The 19,534-nt window shown below is 48.0% G+C and overlaps 3 protein-coding genes across 3 annotated transcripts; 2 read left to right on the forward strand and 1 right to left on the reverse strand.

Moving 5' to 3' along the window:
* Positions 1-33: 33 nt before the first annotated feature.
* EPUS_05401 (uncharacterized protein) lies at positions 34-4,783 on the forward strand (the record flags this gene model as incomplete). The annotated part of the gene is made up of 2 exons (XM_007806271.1): positions 34-2,790; positions 2,843-4,783. 2 exons carry the CDS (start codon positions 34-36, stop codon positions 4,781-4,783), a joined length of 4,698 nt encoding a protein of 1,565 aa, XP_007804462.1.
* A 4,706-nt stretch (positions 4,784-9,489) lies between these two features.
* EPUS_05402 (uncharacterized protein) lies at positions 9,490-14,303 on the forward strand (the record flags this gene model as incomplete). Its single annotated transcript, XM_007806272.1, has 4 exons — positions 9,490-10,181; positions 12,296-13,115; positions 13,163-13,448; positions 13,534-14,303. 4 exons carry the CDS (start codon positions 9,490-9,492, stop codon positions 14,301-14,303), a joined length of 2,568 nt encoding a protein of 855 aa, XP_007804463.1.
* Positions 14,304-15,480: 1,177 nt separating this feature from the next.
* EPUS_05403 (uncharacterized protein) lies at positions 15,481-17,897 on the reverse strand (the record flags this gene model as incomplete). Its single annotated transcript, XM_007806273.1, has 8 exons — positions 15,481-16,143; positions 16,198-16,378; positions 16,438-16,521; positions 16,596-16,741; positions 16,788-17,058; positions 17,118-17,484; positions 17,551-17,655; positions 17,726-17,897. The coding sequence occupies 8 exons, from the start codon at positions 17,895-17,897 to the stop codon at positions 15,481-15,483; spliced, it is 1,989 nt and encodes a 662-aa protein (XP_007804464.1).
* Positions 17,898-19,534: the final 1,637 nt, after the last annotated feature.

Raw genomic sequence — 19,534 nt, forward strand, 5'->3', positions numbered from 1 at the left:
CAGTTATTAAGGACCTACCATTGACAACTTGTCATGTCGGACCAACTACTGTTCAGTGCTTTATGGGCGGATGCAGTTGCAGAATATGAAAAGCAAACAGAGCGAAAGATCAACAAGGATCATGCGTTCCGGGAATTTTCGAGCCTCGATGACTTGGAAAAAGCTGTTGAGGGAGAGGATAAACGCTTCAGCACTTTTCGCAGTGGTCATCGCAGAATGTATTCAGCCTTAGCGAAGTGCATGTCGCCAATGCAGCCTATTTTAAACATTGTTCAGAAAGGTGTCGGAAACACTCCGTACGCACCGGCCGCTGCTGTTTTGGGCGCCGCATCATACCTACTGCAGGCATGCGAGTCCGTCACTAAGGCTTATGATGGCATCGAGGAACTCTTCGAACGAATGCATGACAGTACTGTAAGACTGCAGGAGTACAAGTACAGCAGCATCGAGTCCTCCCTTCAGGCGAAAATCACTGACATTCTAGCTTACTTTCTCGACATTATCGGCAAAGCTGAAGCATGTGTTAAGAGAAAACGGTTCAAGCAATGGGCGAGAACTGTGTTTTTGCAAGATGATGGCATTAGCTTCTCTGTTGATAGGCTCCGAAGATACACTGAGAGCGAATTAGGCCTGGTAATAGCACTAACATACGGACGCGTGAAAGATTTGCAGACAACCATGAGTGATACTCAAAGCGACGTCAAAATAGTCAAGGCCGGAGTCGACGACGTACTTGCGTCTCAGCGCCGTGATAGGCAAAGAGCGTTTTCTGAAGCAGAAGAAAAGTGTCTCGCGGACTCTCTGAGGACGAAGACGACGGATGATATAGCTCGTGAGCATGCCGCGAACGTTGAAAAGCTTACCCAGGGCACTGGGCTTTGGATCAGAGACGATGTTATGTTCCACGCCTGGGAGCAAGAGCAGGCTCCCATACTCTGGGTGTTCGGAAAACCAGGGGTGGGGAAGACCATGCTTGCAGCGAGAACAATCGAAACGCTGCAGAACAGGTACCCCCAACATTCAGATATACCTTCCCTCACCTCGGTCAGCTACCTGTACTTCAAAGATGACAATCCAGCTCTACAGGATTGCACTCAGATGTGGAAGGCCGCTGCTTTACAAATAACGAAAGCAAATGACAGGTTCAAGAAGCACGTAGTAGCAATGATTAACAAGAAGCACCAGGACACCTTTGCTTCTGCACGTCAAATCTGGCGACATTTGTTTCTAGATTTCTTCTCAGAAGACACCTCATCACGATCTCCAACCAGTCTTGCCTTCCTTGTTGTCGACGGCCTTGATGAAGCTCCCGAGACTGAACGTGTCAGATTTTTGTCCTGCTTAGCTGAACTCGTAGATCGTGGTACGACTAATCGTAAATGTCGCATACAGATTGCCGTGTTCGCCAGGCCGGATGTACGCGCAGACCCTGGCTTTGAAAAAGTTGGCTTTCGGACACAAGAACGGATCATTGAAGTCACACCAGACAAAAACACCTCGGACATCGAAGCGTTCATTCGGCAACGACTGGGCGAGGTCTCTGTGTTGAGAGTGCTTAGGAGAAGGAGAGCCAACAAAGAATATCAAACACTTGCTAGACAAATATACAATAGCGTCCAATCCAGATCTCAAGGCATGTTTCTATGGGCAAGGTTGGTGTTTGAGCAGATCCGGGAGTCGCCTTCTCCCGAAGCTATCAGGGAGTCGCTCCAAGGGGTACCCGAGGGACTCGATAACATGCTCTACCACGTGTTCAAACGCCTTGAAGTCGAAGAACAAATGCATCGATCGTACCTGACAGACCTCCTCTCCTGGGTCCTATGCGCTTATCGACCTTTGCGCATATCGGAGCTATTTGTGCTGCTTCTCATCAGTGCAAGTCAGCACTGCTACATGATTGAGGAGCATCTCAAGGCTCGATATTCCAGTCTCTTTGATGTTACAGCACCTATTACCGGAATTGAATACGATGAAGTGGAAGCTGGAACACATGCAGATGACAGCGCGAGTGAGCCAGACGACTTTGACTTTCTAGACAAACCTGATGGTAGCGACAACGATGAAGAAATAGAGGGTGATATGGATAGCTCAGGCGGCGAGGCTAATGAAGCTCAACAATCAAAAGATGGTATTCTTTCGACAAACACAGAAGACAGGCAAGACGTATTCGACATTCCAGTCCACTGGGATCAGACGACTGTGACGTTCAGCCATGCACGCATTCGGGACTATCTGACAACAGAAGGTGATCCATCCACAAGACGTTGGCACGATTCCTCGATCGTGCCAAAGGATTTGAATGCAACCCGACTTTCTGTCGTCATTGCTTGCCTTCAAATACTCCGCACAGACATAGCCGACAAGTATTCGGTGTACTCTTTGAAAACGTACGCTAAAATCAATTGGATCAAACACCTCGTAGAGATTGATTTCAATATGATTCCAAGGGCAGCTGCTGTGCAGTTGGCTCGAATACTTTCCATGTTCTTCCAGGACGGTCGTGTATTACTCAAAGCGTGTGAGGATGTATGGAATGATTTCATAGAGACATGGTTTTGTACGGACAGATATTCAAGTCTCGTGCGCAAGATCATCACAGAGCAGCTGCACGATCTTGATGAACACGAACACAGCTGGGCATCATCTGTGACGCGATCGGCTCGGGCGCTTTTTCAGCCATTAATTGCAGCTTGCGCTAGAAAATGGCTCACGAAGACAGGATGGAATGATGCCGCATATCTCGAGAAGTCGGAAAGAGCAGTTTTCGTGATGTACGCTTACAGTCTATTGGTAAGATGTCAAGGCACAGTGAAATGATTCAACCTGCTGACGACGATTGCAGACAGATGAAGGAACCAATAGTGGATCAATGGACACCTTCAATGTCAACAATGGAATGTGGAAAATTCCTTTAGATGCCATTGAGTCCATTGCGAACGTAGAAACACTCCCAAAGTCGGAACATTATTACGCGGGTATAGCATGGATTATGATGGAAGCGGACGAAGAAGACTACACAGAACGAGCCATTAAATATTTCAAAAAGGCTCTTGAGCTGAAACCCGGGGGCTGGGTGGCAATGGAGGGACTTGCAAGGTGCTATGGTGAGAATCTTCACGAATATGAAACCGCGATCCGCTGGATGGAGGATGCCATCTACCATTTACCGCGCACAGAAGACTTTGAAGGGATTGAATTCTACCTCCAAACAAGAATCCCAGACTGGAAGCTACAGCTTGGCAACAACCAGGAGTCCGTCGAAATAGCAAAGGCTGCGTATGAAGGCAGTCGCCAATTCCGTTACGGAAACAATACGGCTAGCGACGTGAGCACCCTGCGCAGCATCAAGCATTATATTGAGGCTCTGTACAGGACAGAAAGGTACCCTCAGTTCCTAGAACTGCTATATGAGCTTGACAGGAGAGAGACATGGAAACAGGGGAGCTCGCTTTGGGCTGTTTTCTTGAGGGCTCAGTATGAAGAGTACTACAATGTTCAGGTTTTTTCCAAAGTTGGGAAGATAACGCAAACAGAGCAGAACGATGCGTTGCAGCATTTCATGAAAGTCTCCATCAAGAACGCCATCAAGCTGAATGCCGATTCCATTAGTGAGGATCAATCAGTTTGGTTGGCCGTCCAAGCCGCAGAGTGGCTGTATAATCATGCGCCACAGCCTGAAGAGTCCATCGAACTGTGGGAGAAAATCGTCACTCTGGTGGATCAGAGCAATGAAGTAGTCCAACAATCTCAAGCTTGGTACAGGACAAGGGCAGCAAAATTCCTCAGCATGATGTTTTTCGATGCTGCAAAAGTTGCTTTCAACTCCGGCTTGAATACTTCAGCCCATATAAAGAAGCTGGAGGAGTTGGCTAGCCACAAGCAAGGAAGCAAGCGATACTATCGTGCCTCCTATCCGGCCCTGATTCTCGGGTTATGGCTGCATGAGTATGCGAAGGCAGAAGAAGAAGACTGGAGAGCTTGTATCAGACCCTCCATCAAGCAAGCACTGTATTTGCTAAGTGATGAGGACCCTTGGAACGATCAAGCAGCATACGCTCAGCTGGGTGCGGCGCTGCTGCTTGCCGGCGATATCCTCAACGCGTCTATCGCCCTTGGTATTACTATGAAGCCACTGGAAGATCAACGCTCCATGCAACAGCAACGAAACGATATCTGCAACTCACAGCAAGGCGCCTTCTCCGAAGGTGAACTGGTACCGACGACGAAAGAGCTAATGAATGATCCTGATGAAGCATACATTGAGAAAGCAGCAAAGCTACAAGTTGAAGACTCAAACACGGCCAACTCGACCCCTGAACATAGCGAGGATGGAAGTCAAGAGGGCCGAGGACGTGGAATTGCCGTTGAGAAACACGTAACACAAGATGAGGGTGGAAACGAGGACTGGGAAGCAGCCTCCTCCTCCTCCTCTGAAGACGATGATCGTAACGATGAAGTTAATACCGACAGCGAGTCAATCAACCCCAAATACGCCGGCTTTGACTGCATGTTCACCTGTGATGGACCATGCGAGTCCCCCCAAACTTCCTATGCCGAACTTCATTTCTGTCGCATTTGTGACGATGTGTGCTTCTGCGAAAAATGCATTGAGCTGGTCAGGAACGATAAAATGCCGTTTAGGTACTGCGCCAGTGATCATACTCACGTGCGAGTCTTTCCGATGGTGGACGAGGCGAAACATCTGGCCATTGCTCTGATAGAGAGAAGATTCGAGGTCCAACAGGGGTGGTTGGAAGGACTTCGGAAAATCTGGGACGGCTAAGAGGTATTTGCGCACATGACGGTTCCTGGATGTGCGAAGCGAGATCCACATGAGGACTTTGAATTGTCTCTCCCAATTGGGAAGGGCATCGAAGCCACCATGAAGGGGAAATCAGGGGGGAAAAATGCGAAACCATCCCAAGAATGTCTTCTCAAGCTCAATGTGAGGTGCGGTAGAAGATCTTCGGAACATAGCTATTGCTTAACAGGCAATCGCTAACTAAAACCCAAATCGTTCATGGTACATAACTTGGTATTAAGCCATCCTGTCGGCGACATATGCTAACATGCTGGCTTTTCTAGGCCTCCATCACCGCCGAATCTAAAGGTAGCCAATCTGAAGACACCCGAACTCCTCCACCAGTACATGACTATCCTGTCGGCTGCAACCCCTCCATGGAACGGTCATATCGGGTCCTCCGCTTTTCACCTGCCAACCTTCTACACACCCTTTGTCTTCTTAGGATGAGGTTTCTAGCCCGCCGCCGAACCTAAAGTCTCAAGCAAAGGATACTCTCCCTCTATCCGCCTAGAGGCTATCAGAGCCTACCTAGTCTCCTTCTTGGCTTCCTTCTTCCTCTTAGCTCGCTACACCTGCTCGCTCTGTGACTTCTCCGCAATCCCAGTCTACATATCTCTAATCTTCAAAGCCATAATAACGGGTCCCCAGGTTCGACAAATTTCCCACGGATCTTACGCCTCTGTCTCTGCAATATCGAGTGGTGCTTTCAAAGCGACGTTAAAATCCGAGGATTCGATGTCGGTGTCGGTGGCACAGCCGTGTAGGGTGAATTTGCCACTCTGTTACCCCTGGATGGGGTACGCAGGGGTCCTATCCCCACCCTCTTTCTAATGGTGGTTTCGAAGCTATTCCGCTTCCCTAAAAGAGAGAATTTTTCCTGGAAGGAGATGTCGGCTACGAAGCCTGTTGATGAACTGACATGACAAGTCCCGTAAACCTCTGAGTACAGGTAGCGGGAAAGGAATGCTTTGGCTTTGGATCGAAAATAATTAGCTCAGACCCAAGCAGCTTCACGATGACCATAATGCACATTTGTGTCGACTACCCCTCTCACCAGAATGACAGAAGATGCCCTTGCACTCCCGTGGGATCCTAACACAAAGTCCTATAAGATCACAGATGCTTGATGGTCGTCTCATGTCCCCGATTTTCTGCCTCTGATAATGGTGTTGTACCATCATTAGTCTTTGAATCAACATCTACCTTTTTAGTATCAAGTAGTTGTTTAACGACCATCTCATGTCCTAGCGCTGCCGTTTAAAATAATAGTGTTATATCATCTTTATCTTTAGAATCAACAGTTACTTCACCTCTATTAAGTAGTTGCTCAACAATCGTCTTATATCCACCTAGTTCTGCCTGTGATAATAACGTTCGACTGTAAATATCCTTTAAATCAACAACTACCTTGTCTGTATTAAGTAGTTGCTTAACGACCGTCTAATATCTATGTTATGCTACTTGTGATAATGGCGTTTGACCTTTGTTATCCTCCAAATTGATGTCTATCTTGTCCGTATTAAGTAGTTGTTCAACGCCTGTCTCATACCCATTTACTGCTGCTTATAATAACAGCCAGCGTTCGACCGTAAATATCCTTCGAATTGACATCTAACTTGTCTGTATCAAGTATTTGTTCAACCACCGTCTTACGTCCGCCTTGTGCTGCTTGTGATAATGGCGTTTGACCTGATTATCCTTTGAATTGACACCTGTCTTGTCTGTATTGAGCAGTTGTTCAACAACAATCTTGCGTCCGTCTTATGCTGCATATGATAATGGTGTTTGACCTAAATTATCCTTTGAATTGACGTTTATCTTATCTGAATTAGGTAGTTGCTTAATAACCGTGCCTGCGTTGTGCTGCCCAGGATAACGGCGTTTGACCTCCAGTACTCGAATTGATGTCGACCTCACTTATATTGAGCAGTTGCTTAACGATCACCTCAAACCCAAGATACGATGTTAAAATAAGAGAGCTAGTAGTCTGAGGAAGGGTATACCACCTCCCAAATATAGAGGACCAGAGCTGGTATTGTTTTGATCTCGTGGCACAAAGATTTAGTGCTAATTCTGATATTTCCTTCTCGCTCCCTGTACCGGCCTTCTCAAAGTGCGAAGGCCAGTGTACAGCCGCGTACCTGAGAAACGGATATTGGCTATTGGAACATTTGTCTTCGTATGATGATTTGCTATCAGGCATATCAGGCAGATCAGGCAGCACCAGATACTCGAGACATGGTCGTAATATCTTACCGTGCGAATCTGGCATGTTGAAGCGCCCTTTCCAGTGCCCTTGACGTTTAGAGTCCAAAAGAAACTCCCTAGCTGTCTGGTGCATGAAAGATAGCTTCTCGTTATGGATATTGATGAAGAGCCCGCAAAGATTTTTGACGAAGCTTGGGAAGATTTCTCTTCCCCATAGCTCTGACGGCAGTACGCTGTGCGACGCGATTTGTTTGTGTGGTAAAGCCAATGTCAAGGCGATGTTAGCATCGTCGACAGTCAGTGGTTGCGCCGCGGCAAGGACGATTTGAGGTAGAATCTCAGTCTGAGCATGATCTTTGCTTCGGCCTAAGATCTTTTCGTACTTATCAGATACTGTTTCTGACAATTCAGCTATTAAACTTTCTATGTCGGACCGCCGCTTGCTGCCACTCTGTTCAATAGCGTCAAAGGTAAGGTAAAGCCAGAGGTATGTGCGATTTTCCATGAGCTTTAGACGTTTAGAAATCACGCGGCGGTCTTCGATCAGCGAAACCACGGGTAATGTCCCGTACTCGGCTATCGATAATGAGGTTGATCTCCTGGCTGATCTGCTTGGACTTGTCATCACCATCAAAGCGCAGATATGTAGACGCACCAGAAAACTTTTCGAAAGATAGTTCTAGATCGTCGTACGGGCGACTAGTGATAAGAACTTGAGCTTGGAAGGTCGATCTGCCAAGTAAAATTCTTCAAGCTGATTAATCAATTATCGCCTTCCGTCAGTATTGCATTCGTCTAGAGCATCGAGTATGCAAACGACTTCTTCGGCATCCGAGGATGAAGCGCAGTCTACCAGGATCTGCCATAGCTCCGAGAAGTTCTGAGTTAGAGATTTCCCCGAAATTCTTGTGGCGGGCCAGTGCCTTTCCGATGAGGCCGCCAGAAGAGTCCTGAGTGAAAAGCTGGTGGAGTATTGCGCACAGGGCATCGGTACTGTGCATTCGACGTACATATCCATCCTTGAAAAAGAAATAACAGATAGTCGAGGTTATAACATTTGTGGATAGTCGTCGCTCATCGATCAGAGCTCGCGACAAGACCGACTTTCCACAACCTGGGCCTGCGGTGACCCAGAGAAGACCGGAAGTGTTGCCATTTCGCCACTTGTGAAATTGGTCGTCGTCAAAGAACCACTCGCATGTGCCTTTATTGTGAGCATTTCCGTCAGATCCGGTGTGGCTGGCCTTGTGGTTGCTCTTTAATTCTCATTGGCCGGCCCTATTTTGCCGATATTAAACCGATTCTCCCAATTCTTTGTAACCGTATCATGGTACTGTAGTACGTAGAACACACTTTCCCGTGACACCCAATACGTGTTACGTGTGTCCTGTTAAACCTTACCGCCTAATTCCGGTAGCGATGAGTCTCCCAAATTCCACGTCAATCTGGACTTAATTAAGAGTGCCTGCCCTTCTTTTGTGCTGGCCAAAATCATCGTGCCCTCCGTCGGCCCGCTTTGGTCCCATGGTGAATAACGGCGCTGCTGGATTGGCATCCTCAGCAAAGGCGGCTCCCTTTCCTCGGCAATATCCACCGCGCTTTTCAAGGACCAAAACTGGATGCTGGAACTGCCGCAAACGCCGCAAACGATGTGACGAGAAAAGACCAACTTGTACTGCTTGCTTGCGGAATCAGTTTTGCTGCACCTGGCCAGAGCCCGAGCCCGAGCCATCATGTACGGTATCTGCAGCTCCTGCGACAGCCTTGCTCCCTCTTCAGGAATCCCGCGGTAGTTATGCGCCAGAGAATTCAAACTCCTGCATCCCTATCGAGTTTGACCCACCGTTGTTGCTTCCCTCCGTTTCACCAAACCCTGGTCAGGCGGAGTCGGCGTCCGCAGAGGAGGACGCAGATGAAGATGTAATGACGATACTACCTGTAGCTGATGTCCCGACCTGGAGTGCTTCTCCATCAAGCTTCTTAAGCCTCCAGCGCGAGCTACGCTTCTAAGCACCCCCCCAGCTTCTGACACATTACATCGAGCGTACAGCCAACTTGCTTGCTACAAAACCTCTTCGAAATAATAAATTCGTCACCTTCCTCCTCCCACTGGCTGGCGTCGATGATCTGCTTATGCATGCGGTGCTTGCTGTCAGTGGCACCCATCTTAACTTTATGAATGAAGCTGCACTAGAAATCCGGCACGCAACTTCAGCACACTACGGAATGGTGCTATGCAGCCTTCGCCAGGCATTCAGCACATCGTCTGACCGTTCAACAACGCAAATACTTCGGTTGTTGCTGGTGCTTATTCTTCTTTGTCATGTGGAGGTGAGACATAACCCCCAACGGCCTGCTGAGACTAACTGCCTTTGCCAGGCTATCTCCGGAATATACACGGCGCAATATTTCCCCACCTACGAGCGACCCGGCAGCTGATTCTTCACCTCCAGGAACGGTTAGCGAACGGCGGCCTCATGGAGAATAAGACACTTCAAGGATTCGTCCTCGAAGTTTACGCTTACTTGGCGCTAGTCTCAAATATCATCCCTTACGGCATCGTCCAAGATCGAACGCTTCCACTGGACCCTTTCATCACGTCCCTCAAGGGGCTCAAAGAGTGTGAAACCTTTGGAACCTTCTTCGGCTTTTGTCACTCCCTCTTCGAACTGATACCCTCTATATCCGTGCTGGCAGCGAAACGCCTGGGAGAAGAGGAGCTAGGTATGCGTTCGGAGGAAACAGTCAGCATGTATGATGGCCTCTTGTCTCGCCTCGAGGAATGGCGATCTCCACCTCTAGATCGAGAAATGGCCGAGTGGAAATCAGCACACATTGCAACCGGGAAACTGTATCGCCATGCACTCTTCGCATATCTCAAAGCAGCCATGTGCGGCTCGGTTGTTGACAACCCCAAAGTAATCTACCAAATACAACAACACATTGATGAGGCATGGCCTCTTTTGAGTGAAGTTCATGACTCGCCCTACGGAACTATCATGCTCTGGCCTCTTCTCATTCTTGGGTCGTGTATCGTGCGTGAGGATCAACGCCACTCACTGCGGTACAAATTACAATCAACCGCTCAATGGCGCATGAGCCAGGTTATACAAGCTCTCCGGCTCTTGAACTTGCTTTGGGATAGCAACAATCGGCACGCATTTGGTCCGTATGGTTTATATTTTACGATGAAAGAGCACGGCATCAATTTTTGCATGGCCTGATCATGTTTCAGAGAAAAATGAGAATTGAGGGTGTTGTTGAAACCATCCTGGGGGTGGAGCTATGAGGTTGCAAGCAATGCTTTCACTGGCTCTAAGAAACCACTGCCTGGTCAGAGATTGGGTCTATGCAATTTTCCACCTAAGGCATCAACTACTTCTTGGGCCCCCTTCTGGCTGGAGCGCACCGCACCCTCCAAGTATCCCTTCCACACATCTGACGTCTCAGCCCCTATAAAGTGCACGTTCCAGAACGGAGTCTTCAGATCCGCAACAGATGCACGAGTTATCACCCCTGGCGGCACAACTGGACAGGGAGCTCCCCAGGAACACTGCTCCTTAACCCATTGCATTTCGATCACATTAACAGGGTGCAGGATGGATTCAACAGCATACTAGAACACATTCGAGAACTGCTTCCATGCCTGATTATACCTTTTTGTTCTTGATAGCTTCGATTATTCTCTCCCAGGCTTGCTAACGATAAAACAGCTGATAGACTACTGGCTATCTGCTTCTATACTTATATCTCAAGAGAAGGAAATTAGGCTAACCCTAAAATATAATATAAATACACCTAAGAGGTTACTATCATACTACCAGGGCTAATTAAAAATGTATATTATCTTACTGTAATATCCTACGATTACCTTCTTAGAAACAAATCGCTTTAGATCTAAAAGAGGCGGGTTGAACTGAATTGTGGAGTATTCTGTTATTAGGATATACATAACGACCTTCCTATAGCGAAGAATAGTGCTGGGAAAATAACACACAAGACAGTCGCTAAAGGCAAGCTGCTCGATAGAGGTTACCAGACTGGATAGCAAAATTGAGCCCGGCTTTAGTTCTGCGGCTAGACTCCTTGAGAATGACTGCATATCTGGAAAAGGTCAACATTGGGCTTGCGGGAGTATATCTTACTTACCTTGGCGAATTCAAAGATATTGGGCTCCGTCTTTTCCGTTAGAGAGTAAGCTGTCGATTTCACATCCGGATTTGAAGTAGTCAATTATGTATAGCGCACTGACTTCGCTGGCCTTAACACTAAGAAGAGCGCGGACTATAAGATTAGAGATCATTCCTCTCACGTCCTCTACCACTCTTAACAATACTCTTTAAAAGTCATGCCGTTAAGCTCTTTCGCATTAGACTTGGCTGCTTGAATTTGCGTATTTAAGTAGTAGTCGACGTCCGTTTGGATTCAGTCCATTAACTTAGTAAACTGTTCATCTTTATGTTCGCTTATCTGTAAGCGGTCAGTTTTCTTCATCTGTTTCGAACATCCCTAGGCCGCGCTAATAATAAAAACGTTAACCATCTCAGATGGGAATTGCAGCTAAGGGTTAGATATTGTCACGTTTAGTATCAATGGCAGTATTTGTGAAAGTGAAGTCCGATTTGCTTGCGAGGTAGAGGCATTATATACTAACGCATGGCACGTGAAGGACGCGTACGGGACTTGGCCACAGCAGCTATGAGAGTGTGAGTGTAACTAACGACACCCGCCTTTTGAGTCGGGCTCCATCTGGTCCCATTATACTCGTATTACTCGTATTGGTTCATTCGGTAGCGGAGGCAGAGATTTCTTGCTTACACACGTTGTGCAACAATTTCTCGACCCACCACCGCCACCGAGAGCGCGTTTAGATAAGGCAGAATTGGAGACTTTATCTTAGCGCTATCTTAGCGCTATCTTAACACTACTAGTATCTTAGAGCCTTGGCTAACCAAATGTGGTTATGTCTTGGCTTTAAGTTTCTTCCCTTCGACTGCCTACTACTGCTCCCATCACGTTTTGCATGGACTCATTCTCAACTGCTGCAGCCGCCATGGATCAACATCAACAGGATCCCTCTGATCCCTCGGACGCCGTCAGAAGCTTCTTGTTGGAGCTTTTCCTAGACTCGGACTGTTGGAGCTGACGCAACTTTCCCACTGTCGGCCGGTTGGTCGGCCAGGCAGTGGATGCATCCTGCCTATATAAGAGCCCGAAGTACGCCTCGTCAAAGATCTTCCATAGCTCTTAAAAAGTCTCAAACTCTTTGACGAGGTAGTCCAGTTGTAATATCACGGCTCCCAAGTTCGCCTCACACCCGGTCCATCACTTCTTCGATTCATCCTCCCTGCCCGACCCCCAATTCTACTCACATGGTGTTTCGGTGCATCCGGGGAGCCGCCTTGTCTTCACATCTGGCCAGCTGGGACAGCGCAAAGATGGCTCATTCCCCGAAACCTACAAAGATGAGGTCCATCTAGCCTTCGACAACCTCATTGCGGTCTTGAAAGCTGGCGGCGCCGACATCCGCGACGTGACCAAGTTGACGTGGTACTGTGTCGATTGGAACTTCGAGGAAGCTCATAACCTCTTGGAACCTCTTATGGAGTTTCTAACAGACTCTTATGGCCTTCGTTCACGCCCAATCACAACTCTGGTTCCTGTGCCAAAGTTGGCAATTCCCGGAGCCCGATTCGAGGTTGAGGCAGTGGCAGCTACTGAAGGATTCACGCAATCATGGAGCGATGGTGCAGGGAGAATTGACCATTATGTTGCTCCCATCAAGGCGGACGTTGTTGATGTTGTCGGAGGCGGTTTCAGTGGACTTCAGGCGGCATACGACGTTCAGAAAGCTGGCTTCCAATGCATGTTGCTCGAAGCAAAATCTCGAATTGGCGGAAGGAGCCACACTATCCAGCTTGCCAGTGGCAAGGGGCTCGTGGAACTGGGTGCTACCTGGATCAACAAGACAACGCAGCCTAAGGCCTATGCCTTGACACAGAAGTTTGGTCTTGATTGCGTTCCACAGTACGGGATTGGGGACTCAATTTGGCAGCAGACTGACGGTGTCATCTGGAGAGTAGCCAGAGGAGAGGTCCCAAAGGTAAGGAAGGATCACCCACCTTTCCGATCTTTCACTAACAGTCACAGCCACCAAATTCTGGCGAATCCGATATGCACAGTTTGCTGGAGGCACTCGAGGTGGAGCAATCTCGGGTCGACATTATTAACACCGGATCATATCCCACCCCGTCAGACATGTCTGTTGAAGAGTGGATTCAGAGCAAAGGTTTTAGTAAATTTACCCAAGACTTCATGCGTCACAGCGTTGCAGCCCTTGTCGGTCGTGAAGCTAGGGAAGTCGGGCTTCATTACATCCTCGACTATATCAAGTCTGGGGGAGGCATATCGAGCCTAGCTTCCGAAGGCGAGCATGGTGCTCAGTCACTGAAGATCAAGCAAGGCAAGTACAGCATTTTTTCATAGCACTCATGCATCCAGACGCTGACCATCACTTCAAGGCACTTCGGCGATTGCCACCGGCCTCGCTCGCTCAATGAAGCTTGGTTCCATCATGCTCAACAGTCCCGTCACCCGCATTGAACAACACGGTTCCTCAAGCACTGTCTACACCAGCAATGGTCTGACCGTGCAGTGCTCCAAGGTCATCCTCGCCATCCCTACCAACGTCTACGACAATATCCATTTCATGCCTCCCCTAACACCCGCAAAACGCGCTATTGTCGGTCGCACCAAGCCTGGGATTTACGCCAAATGCATCCTCACTTACCGCACCCCCTGGTGGAAACAGAAGGACATCGACTTAGTCGGCAGCTTCTTCTCCGTCAATGGACCCATTAACTTCAGTTGGGAAACTTCCGACGACGAGAAATCCAACTACTCCCTTGCGCTATTTGTGCATGGTGACAGTGCAGCAAGATGGCATAAGCTGTCAAACCTCGGCCGCGAAGACGCAATCGAGAATCATTTGGCAGAGCTGGTAGGACCAAAACATGCAGACCTGGCGAGAGATGTGGTAGAGATCAATTACAAGGAGTGGACTAAAGAGCCGTGGATTGGCGGGGCGCCGACGAGCATTATGGGCCCAGGAGATTTGAGCAAGTATGGTGAAGCGCTGAGGGAGCCGCTTGGCTGTCTGCATTTTGGCGGTGGGGAGACGGCAAGGGAATGGAAGGGTTATCTTGAGGGAGCGCTGCGGGCTGGATCGAGGGCCGCGGAGGAGGTGATTGAGAGCCTGAAAGAGATGCCGAGCTCCAAATTGAAGCTCTAAATAGTTTAGTTCGAAATGATTTGAATAACGTATTCCACTCAGCGATGCCACACTCGCCTCTAGCAAGCCCCGAAAGTCTTAACTACTGGAGAGCATCGCTGGGTGGAATACGTTACAACACAGCAGGAGAACAGTAACTTTATAGATTTACTATTCAGGGTTTACAATAAAGCACATAATAGCTTTGCAACGCTAGTATTACGACTCTTCTACAATCGCTTTGTTACTATTCTACAACTAGTATTGTATAGTAGTTACAGAAAGAGTTATGCAGCGGTTATTGTCAACATCATCCTCAGCGCCAGGCTCGGTCAATGATGTGCAAGCCATAAGCCTAGGAGAGGGGAGGAGGGGGGGTTGGGTTAGGTTCTCCTTAGAATGGAACAGGTGTCAGTCTGCGGGAGCTAGGGTAGGAATACTAGCCTCCGAGGGGCCAGCCTACATGGCCCGGAAGAGGGGTGTAGCAAAAATGGCGTGTTGGTCACCTACCAGGGGGCCGCAGCCGGACCCTAATAGCGCACGCCACTAATACCACTAGTAATAACAGTACAATAAGTCTTCCTGAGTGCTTATGAGTGATCATAATAATTTGTACTACATTTACATACAAATTGTTGTGATTAATCATGATCAATCAGGAAGACTTATTGTATAATTGGAATATCAAGCTGATACAGAGCTAGCATACACTAATGCACACTAATAAGGGTCTGGCTGCAGGTAAAGTACACCTCCATATGTTGCCTCCTCACTTTCTATCCCGGTGCTGCTCAGGGGCCTCAGCCTCGCTTCACCCATCCTCAGTCCCGCTTCTGAGCCCTTGCTATTGTTGACGAACCATGCCTTGCTTACAGATGCCGTCTCTTCGAGGTTTTTGTCAACTCTACGCGCAGGTCTGATGACTCAGTTCTGGGACCTAAAGGAGAATGGTGTATTGAATCCTTATATCACTTTTGTATTCTATCTGCCCTTCGAATTTCGTTATAGAAACAGTTGTAGTGATGTATGCCGTTGTAGAACGGGTTGTAGGAATATAGACAAAAGGCGCAGAAAGGAGAGTATGAACAACCCCACGTCCCCTTCCATGTGCCTGCCCAGGCTCCATGCTACAGAAAGCTTCCTTGGGGGTCTGTTTTGGTACCCGCGATACCCACTTTGGTCTTCCGTTCCATCCGGGTCACTGAGACGGTCCCGTCTGGCTTGGAGGGTGTCCTGGTTGACGGTCGGTCGTGAAATCTTTAACCGGTGGAAGCGGTTCTGCAGCGGCAGATGGCAAACGAACAATCATGTCGACCTCAGCTGGTGCTGTTGACTGCGTCACTTCATTCTGCATGCTACCAGTCTCCAACTGTTGCACCGGCCCAGATATCTCAATGCCTTCGCGGGAGTGGTCATGCCCCTCCCCGCGTTCTGGCAGTGGCATCCTCCGACCATCCCGTCTGTTTTCAAGATCCACTTGTTGCACTAGAACATGTCTTTTCATGCCTTGGCGGGTGTTTTCAAGTTCGGGAGTGTTGTCAGTGGTGTATAACATGTGCTGTGACACTTCTTCGATGGGACTTTGGACTCCAATCCGACGCCTCCGAAGCCTCCGAACGTATATGACGACGAGGCCAATGATAGTCAGGAAAATGAGTCCCCCAATGACGCCCCCTACAATTGAGCCTATCTTTCGCCCCGTGTCGGGTCGTGGCGGGGTTGTGGGAGGTGATGGGGGTCCGAAGACATTTTCCATGTTTGGTGAAGCCCAGCCGTCAATGGGAGACCTCCTGCCGTTGGCCATCTCACGGACCGTGATCGGAGCTCTATAGGTCGTGTTTGTAGAGAATTTAGGTGTCCACTAGGCCAAAATTCAGCCGATTGACAAAGGAACATCTGACAGAGGGGTTCTCACAACAGGGCCGTCTTCAGTGATTTGAAGGACCTTGACAATTTCGGGGTCGCAGGACGCGTTTGCTGCGACCATGGCGCCAGGTGGATATCCACCGACCAAGAGCAGCTGCCCGCCGACTGCGTGGCAGGTGTGACTTTTAATAAAATTCTGGTCCGCGAGCGTGGTAGTTAGTTTTGTCCACCTGGCTTGAATGTTAGCGTTTCATGATCACTCATTATTGAATCCGCCCTGATTACTTACGTGAATGATGGCATCGAAAGGACGTAGATGTCAGATACGCCTTCTTCCTGGTTACCCAATTTTTGTCCTCCATGTATCCAGAGACTAGGTTACCCAAAATATTAGTCTTGCTTAAGTTGTTGCTTCAATCTGGGAAATGTAAAAAAAACCCAACTTACTCCCAGGTGTAATCTATCTCGTCGTGAAATAATGCTGCGCAAAACCTAGTCCTAGGTACTGGATCGTCGCTCTTGAACCAGAGAGTCTCCTGCTCGTACCACTGTTCTGCCTCCAAGTCGTATATCTGGACGCTTTCAAATGATACCTAGTCGTCTCAGCTAAACTTCCTAACAGATGACAATAACGCTCACTGGTTTGCCAAGAACACTGCGTTCGGCCTCAGGGTCTGCGTATTGCCGGCCCAAGGTCTGCTTTTGCGACATCAAAGACAATAGGAAGCCTTTTTGAGGGCCCACAGGTATATGGATTAGATTCCCATGCCAGTAGCCCTCTGTGGCGGGAGGCGCATAATATTCAACCCGGTCCAGCCTGCCAGCGCTGTGATCATAAACGAGCATTTGGGATGTAGGTTGATAGGTATCCATTGGTGTAGCGCTACCTGTCGTTTCGTCGTTGATGCCCCTGCCAAATTCAGTTAACTTCATACCACGCTGAATCATTCTACAGGGCGAAGAGAATACCCAATGTAATAGCTTTTGTTCAAGGCTGACACGGATGCTGCAGCTCCTCCGAAAGTTCTGTTGGCGAGCTCATGGTTTTGCACCTCGACAGTGATATTAGCCCATTCTCTGGTCCTGATGTCAAATCTCCACAGCTCCCAGGGTGGAATCGACTCTTTTGGTACAAAGTAGCTGCTGTTCCAACCGGTGGCATGATAGAAATGACCGCCTTGGATATAGATGCTGTTCTGTTCCCGATCTGAGAACATCCCGAAGAAGTTGGTAATAGGCGGTCGAGGCCCTGTGGCATTCTTCTTGATCTGCCATACAGGCTCAAGCTCCGGAGTGACAAAGCTTTCAGATAAATCGAAAGCGACGGTGTAGCCATCTGAGATACCATCTTAAATCAGCATCGCGCTTACTGCGTGAGAGCAGAGATAATGAAGCTTCTCACTAAGATCTTGCACCTCCACATCTTGATTGTCGAGCTGGAGCTTAAATTTGCCAAATCCTCCCTCGAGAATCAGGAGATAGTGATCGCCATTCTTCAGGATAATGCCTGTGTGTAGAAAAAATGCTCAGCTAAGACACAGAGAGAATTTCGCAACGCTCCTAAACGAAGAACATACTCTCATGAGCGAGGAGGCGGCAACGATGTGGGCTGCTAAAGTCGTAGATCTGATCAGCTAAGGAGATGTTACTTGCTGGTAATCTTCTCTGAGCGCAGCTGCCGCATGCGATTGAGAGGACGACAAAGACGGTCTGGTAGATGTAAAAACTGATGCCCAAGATGGACGTCATTTTATGCTGCAAGCTGATGCCAGATGATTTGCGCATCACCCTTGGGTCCAGGAAATATGTTCCTTGAGGCTGGAAAGCAAGTCCGGTCTCGCGCAACCATCCTGCCGGTGAGGATCACGGAGGCCTGAAGCCACACATCAGCAGAGGAAAGGTCGGTATGCGAACCGCGACATGTTGCAGATAACGCTGGTAGCCTTCTTGCCGGGAGGCTGGGAGTCATTGAATTTGATTTGCTACGTTGACTTGGCCTGGCCGCAATGGGGTTGGTATCAGATAGTTTCTGCCCGTTTCTGAGTTACGATGCGGTCGAGACTCTGCGGAGGCGTAAAATGCGCCCAGCTTAGAATGAATAAGCGAAAGTTTTATCGTACTCCGGGGAGTGGAGTGTGTGTCGAGTGGAAACTATATCTAGTTAGTTAACTACCAGTTGCTTTGGTCAGGGGCGGAAATAATGTTAGCACGGTGCTAGTATTTGGAGCCGCCTGAACCACTAGTCTAGCGTCTCGAAAGAGCTGTCAGGAGGCAAAAGTACTAGCACTGAGCTAACATTACTTCTGCCTGGTACCCTACTTAGTGCCGCCTAAAAGTGCGTCCTAGCGCCAAAATACAGCTGTATATCTTTCCTAATTGGGTATAGTAGAGATTGCCTATGGTAAAGGATGTAGGGATTTGATTAGCTAATTAATTTCAGCTAATTTAGGGAGACCTTGCAAAGGGACCTCAAATGCAAAGGACAATGCTTTGCACTTTCATATTCCCACTGTATTTTAAAGCTATTATTAGACAATAAGAATACTAATAAGCTATCCCTTGTGTCACTGAACTGGTATTATCACTTTAAGTAGCTTAACTGCATCTTGTGTGCTGCTGTAATAGCATTGAACATCTTTTGTTGTTAGTCATGATACTCTGTAATAAGATTATAATACACGATTGGCTTGTAGGAGGGGAAGGAAAACGTGACTGAGCAAGACTTAAGCAGCCTAGGTGAGCAAGCTGCGCTAAGGGTGAGCTGATGATGGATAACGCCTGAAGAAATTACAAGAAACAGGTGAGCACCTGTAGTAAAACGAGGTAATTTCTGATTGGTATTTTGCGGGCGCTAATAGTGATCTGAAGTTTACTACGGTAGGAGGCATAAGTATTGTTTAGTGTGAGCTAGTGGTAGCTAGTTTTGATACAAAGGTCTGGCGTCCTCCGGAGCCATTGTAAGTCTTGACCCCTCATTAATCATGATGACTGGCTCTGTTCTATGAACCATATAGACTAAACTTTGTTTCAGTAAAGTGCAACTTTGTCAAGCTATGTAAAATACAGAATTTCTAGCTTGAAGCTAATATTACTTATGCCTTCTACCGTAGTAGACTGACGTACTACCTCATGATTGGATATTCATTTTAAGGTATGCTTGACACATAATTTTGCAGCCCATGTAAATTGACTTATTTTACGTCGGTTTACTAGTGAATAGGCAAATTCCAACCAACATACATAGAGACAGAAGACTTGATACCTAGATCCTTCCAGATAGAACTTGTATTCTGCACCCCCTTGAAAAATTCTTCTTTCTCCTTCTGTTTCATTTGCTTGCCTTATTCTTTGCATTTGTGAAAGTTTATAGAAAACTGTTGGTGGTG

Source organism: Endocarpon pusillum (genome assembly GCF_000464535.1).
Source record: "Endocarpon pusillum Z07020 unplaced genomic scaffold scaffold5276, whole genome shotgun sequence".
NCBI lineage: Eukaryota > Fungi > Ascomycota > Eurotiomycetes > Verrucariales > Verrucariaceae > Endocarpon > Endocarpon pusillum.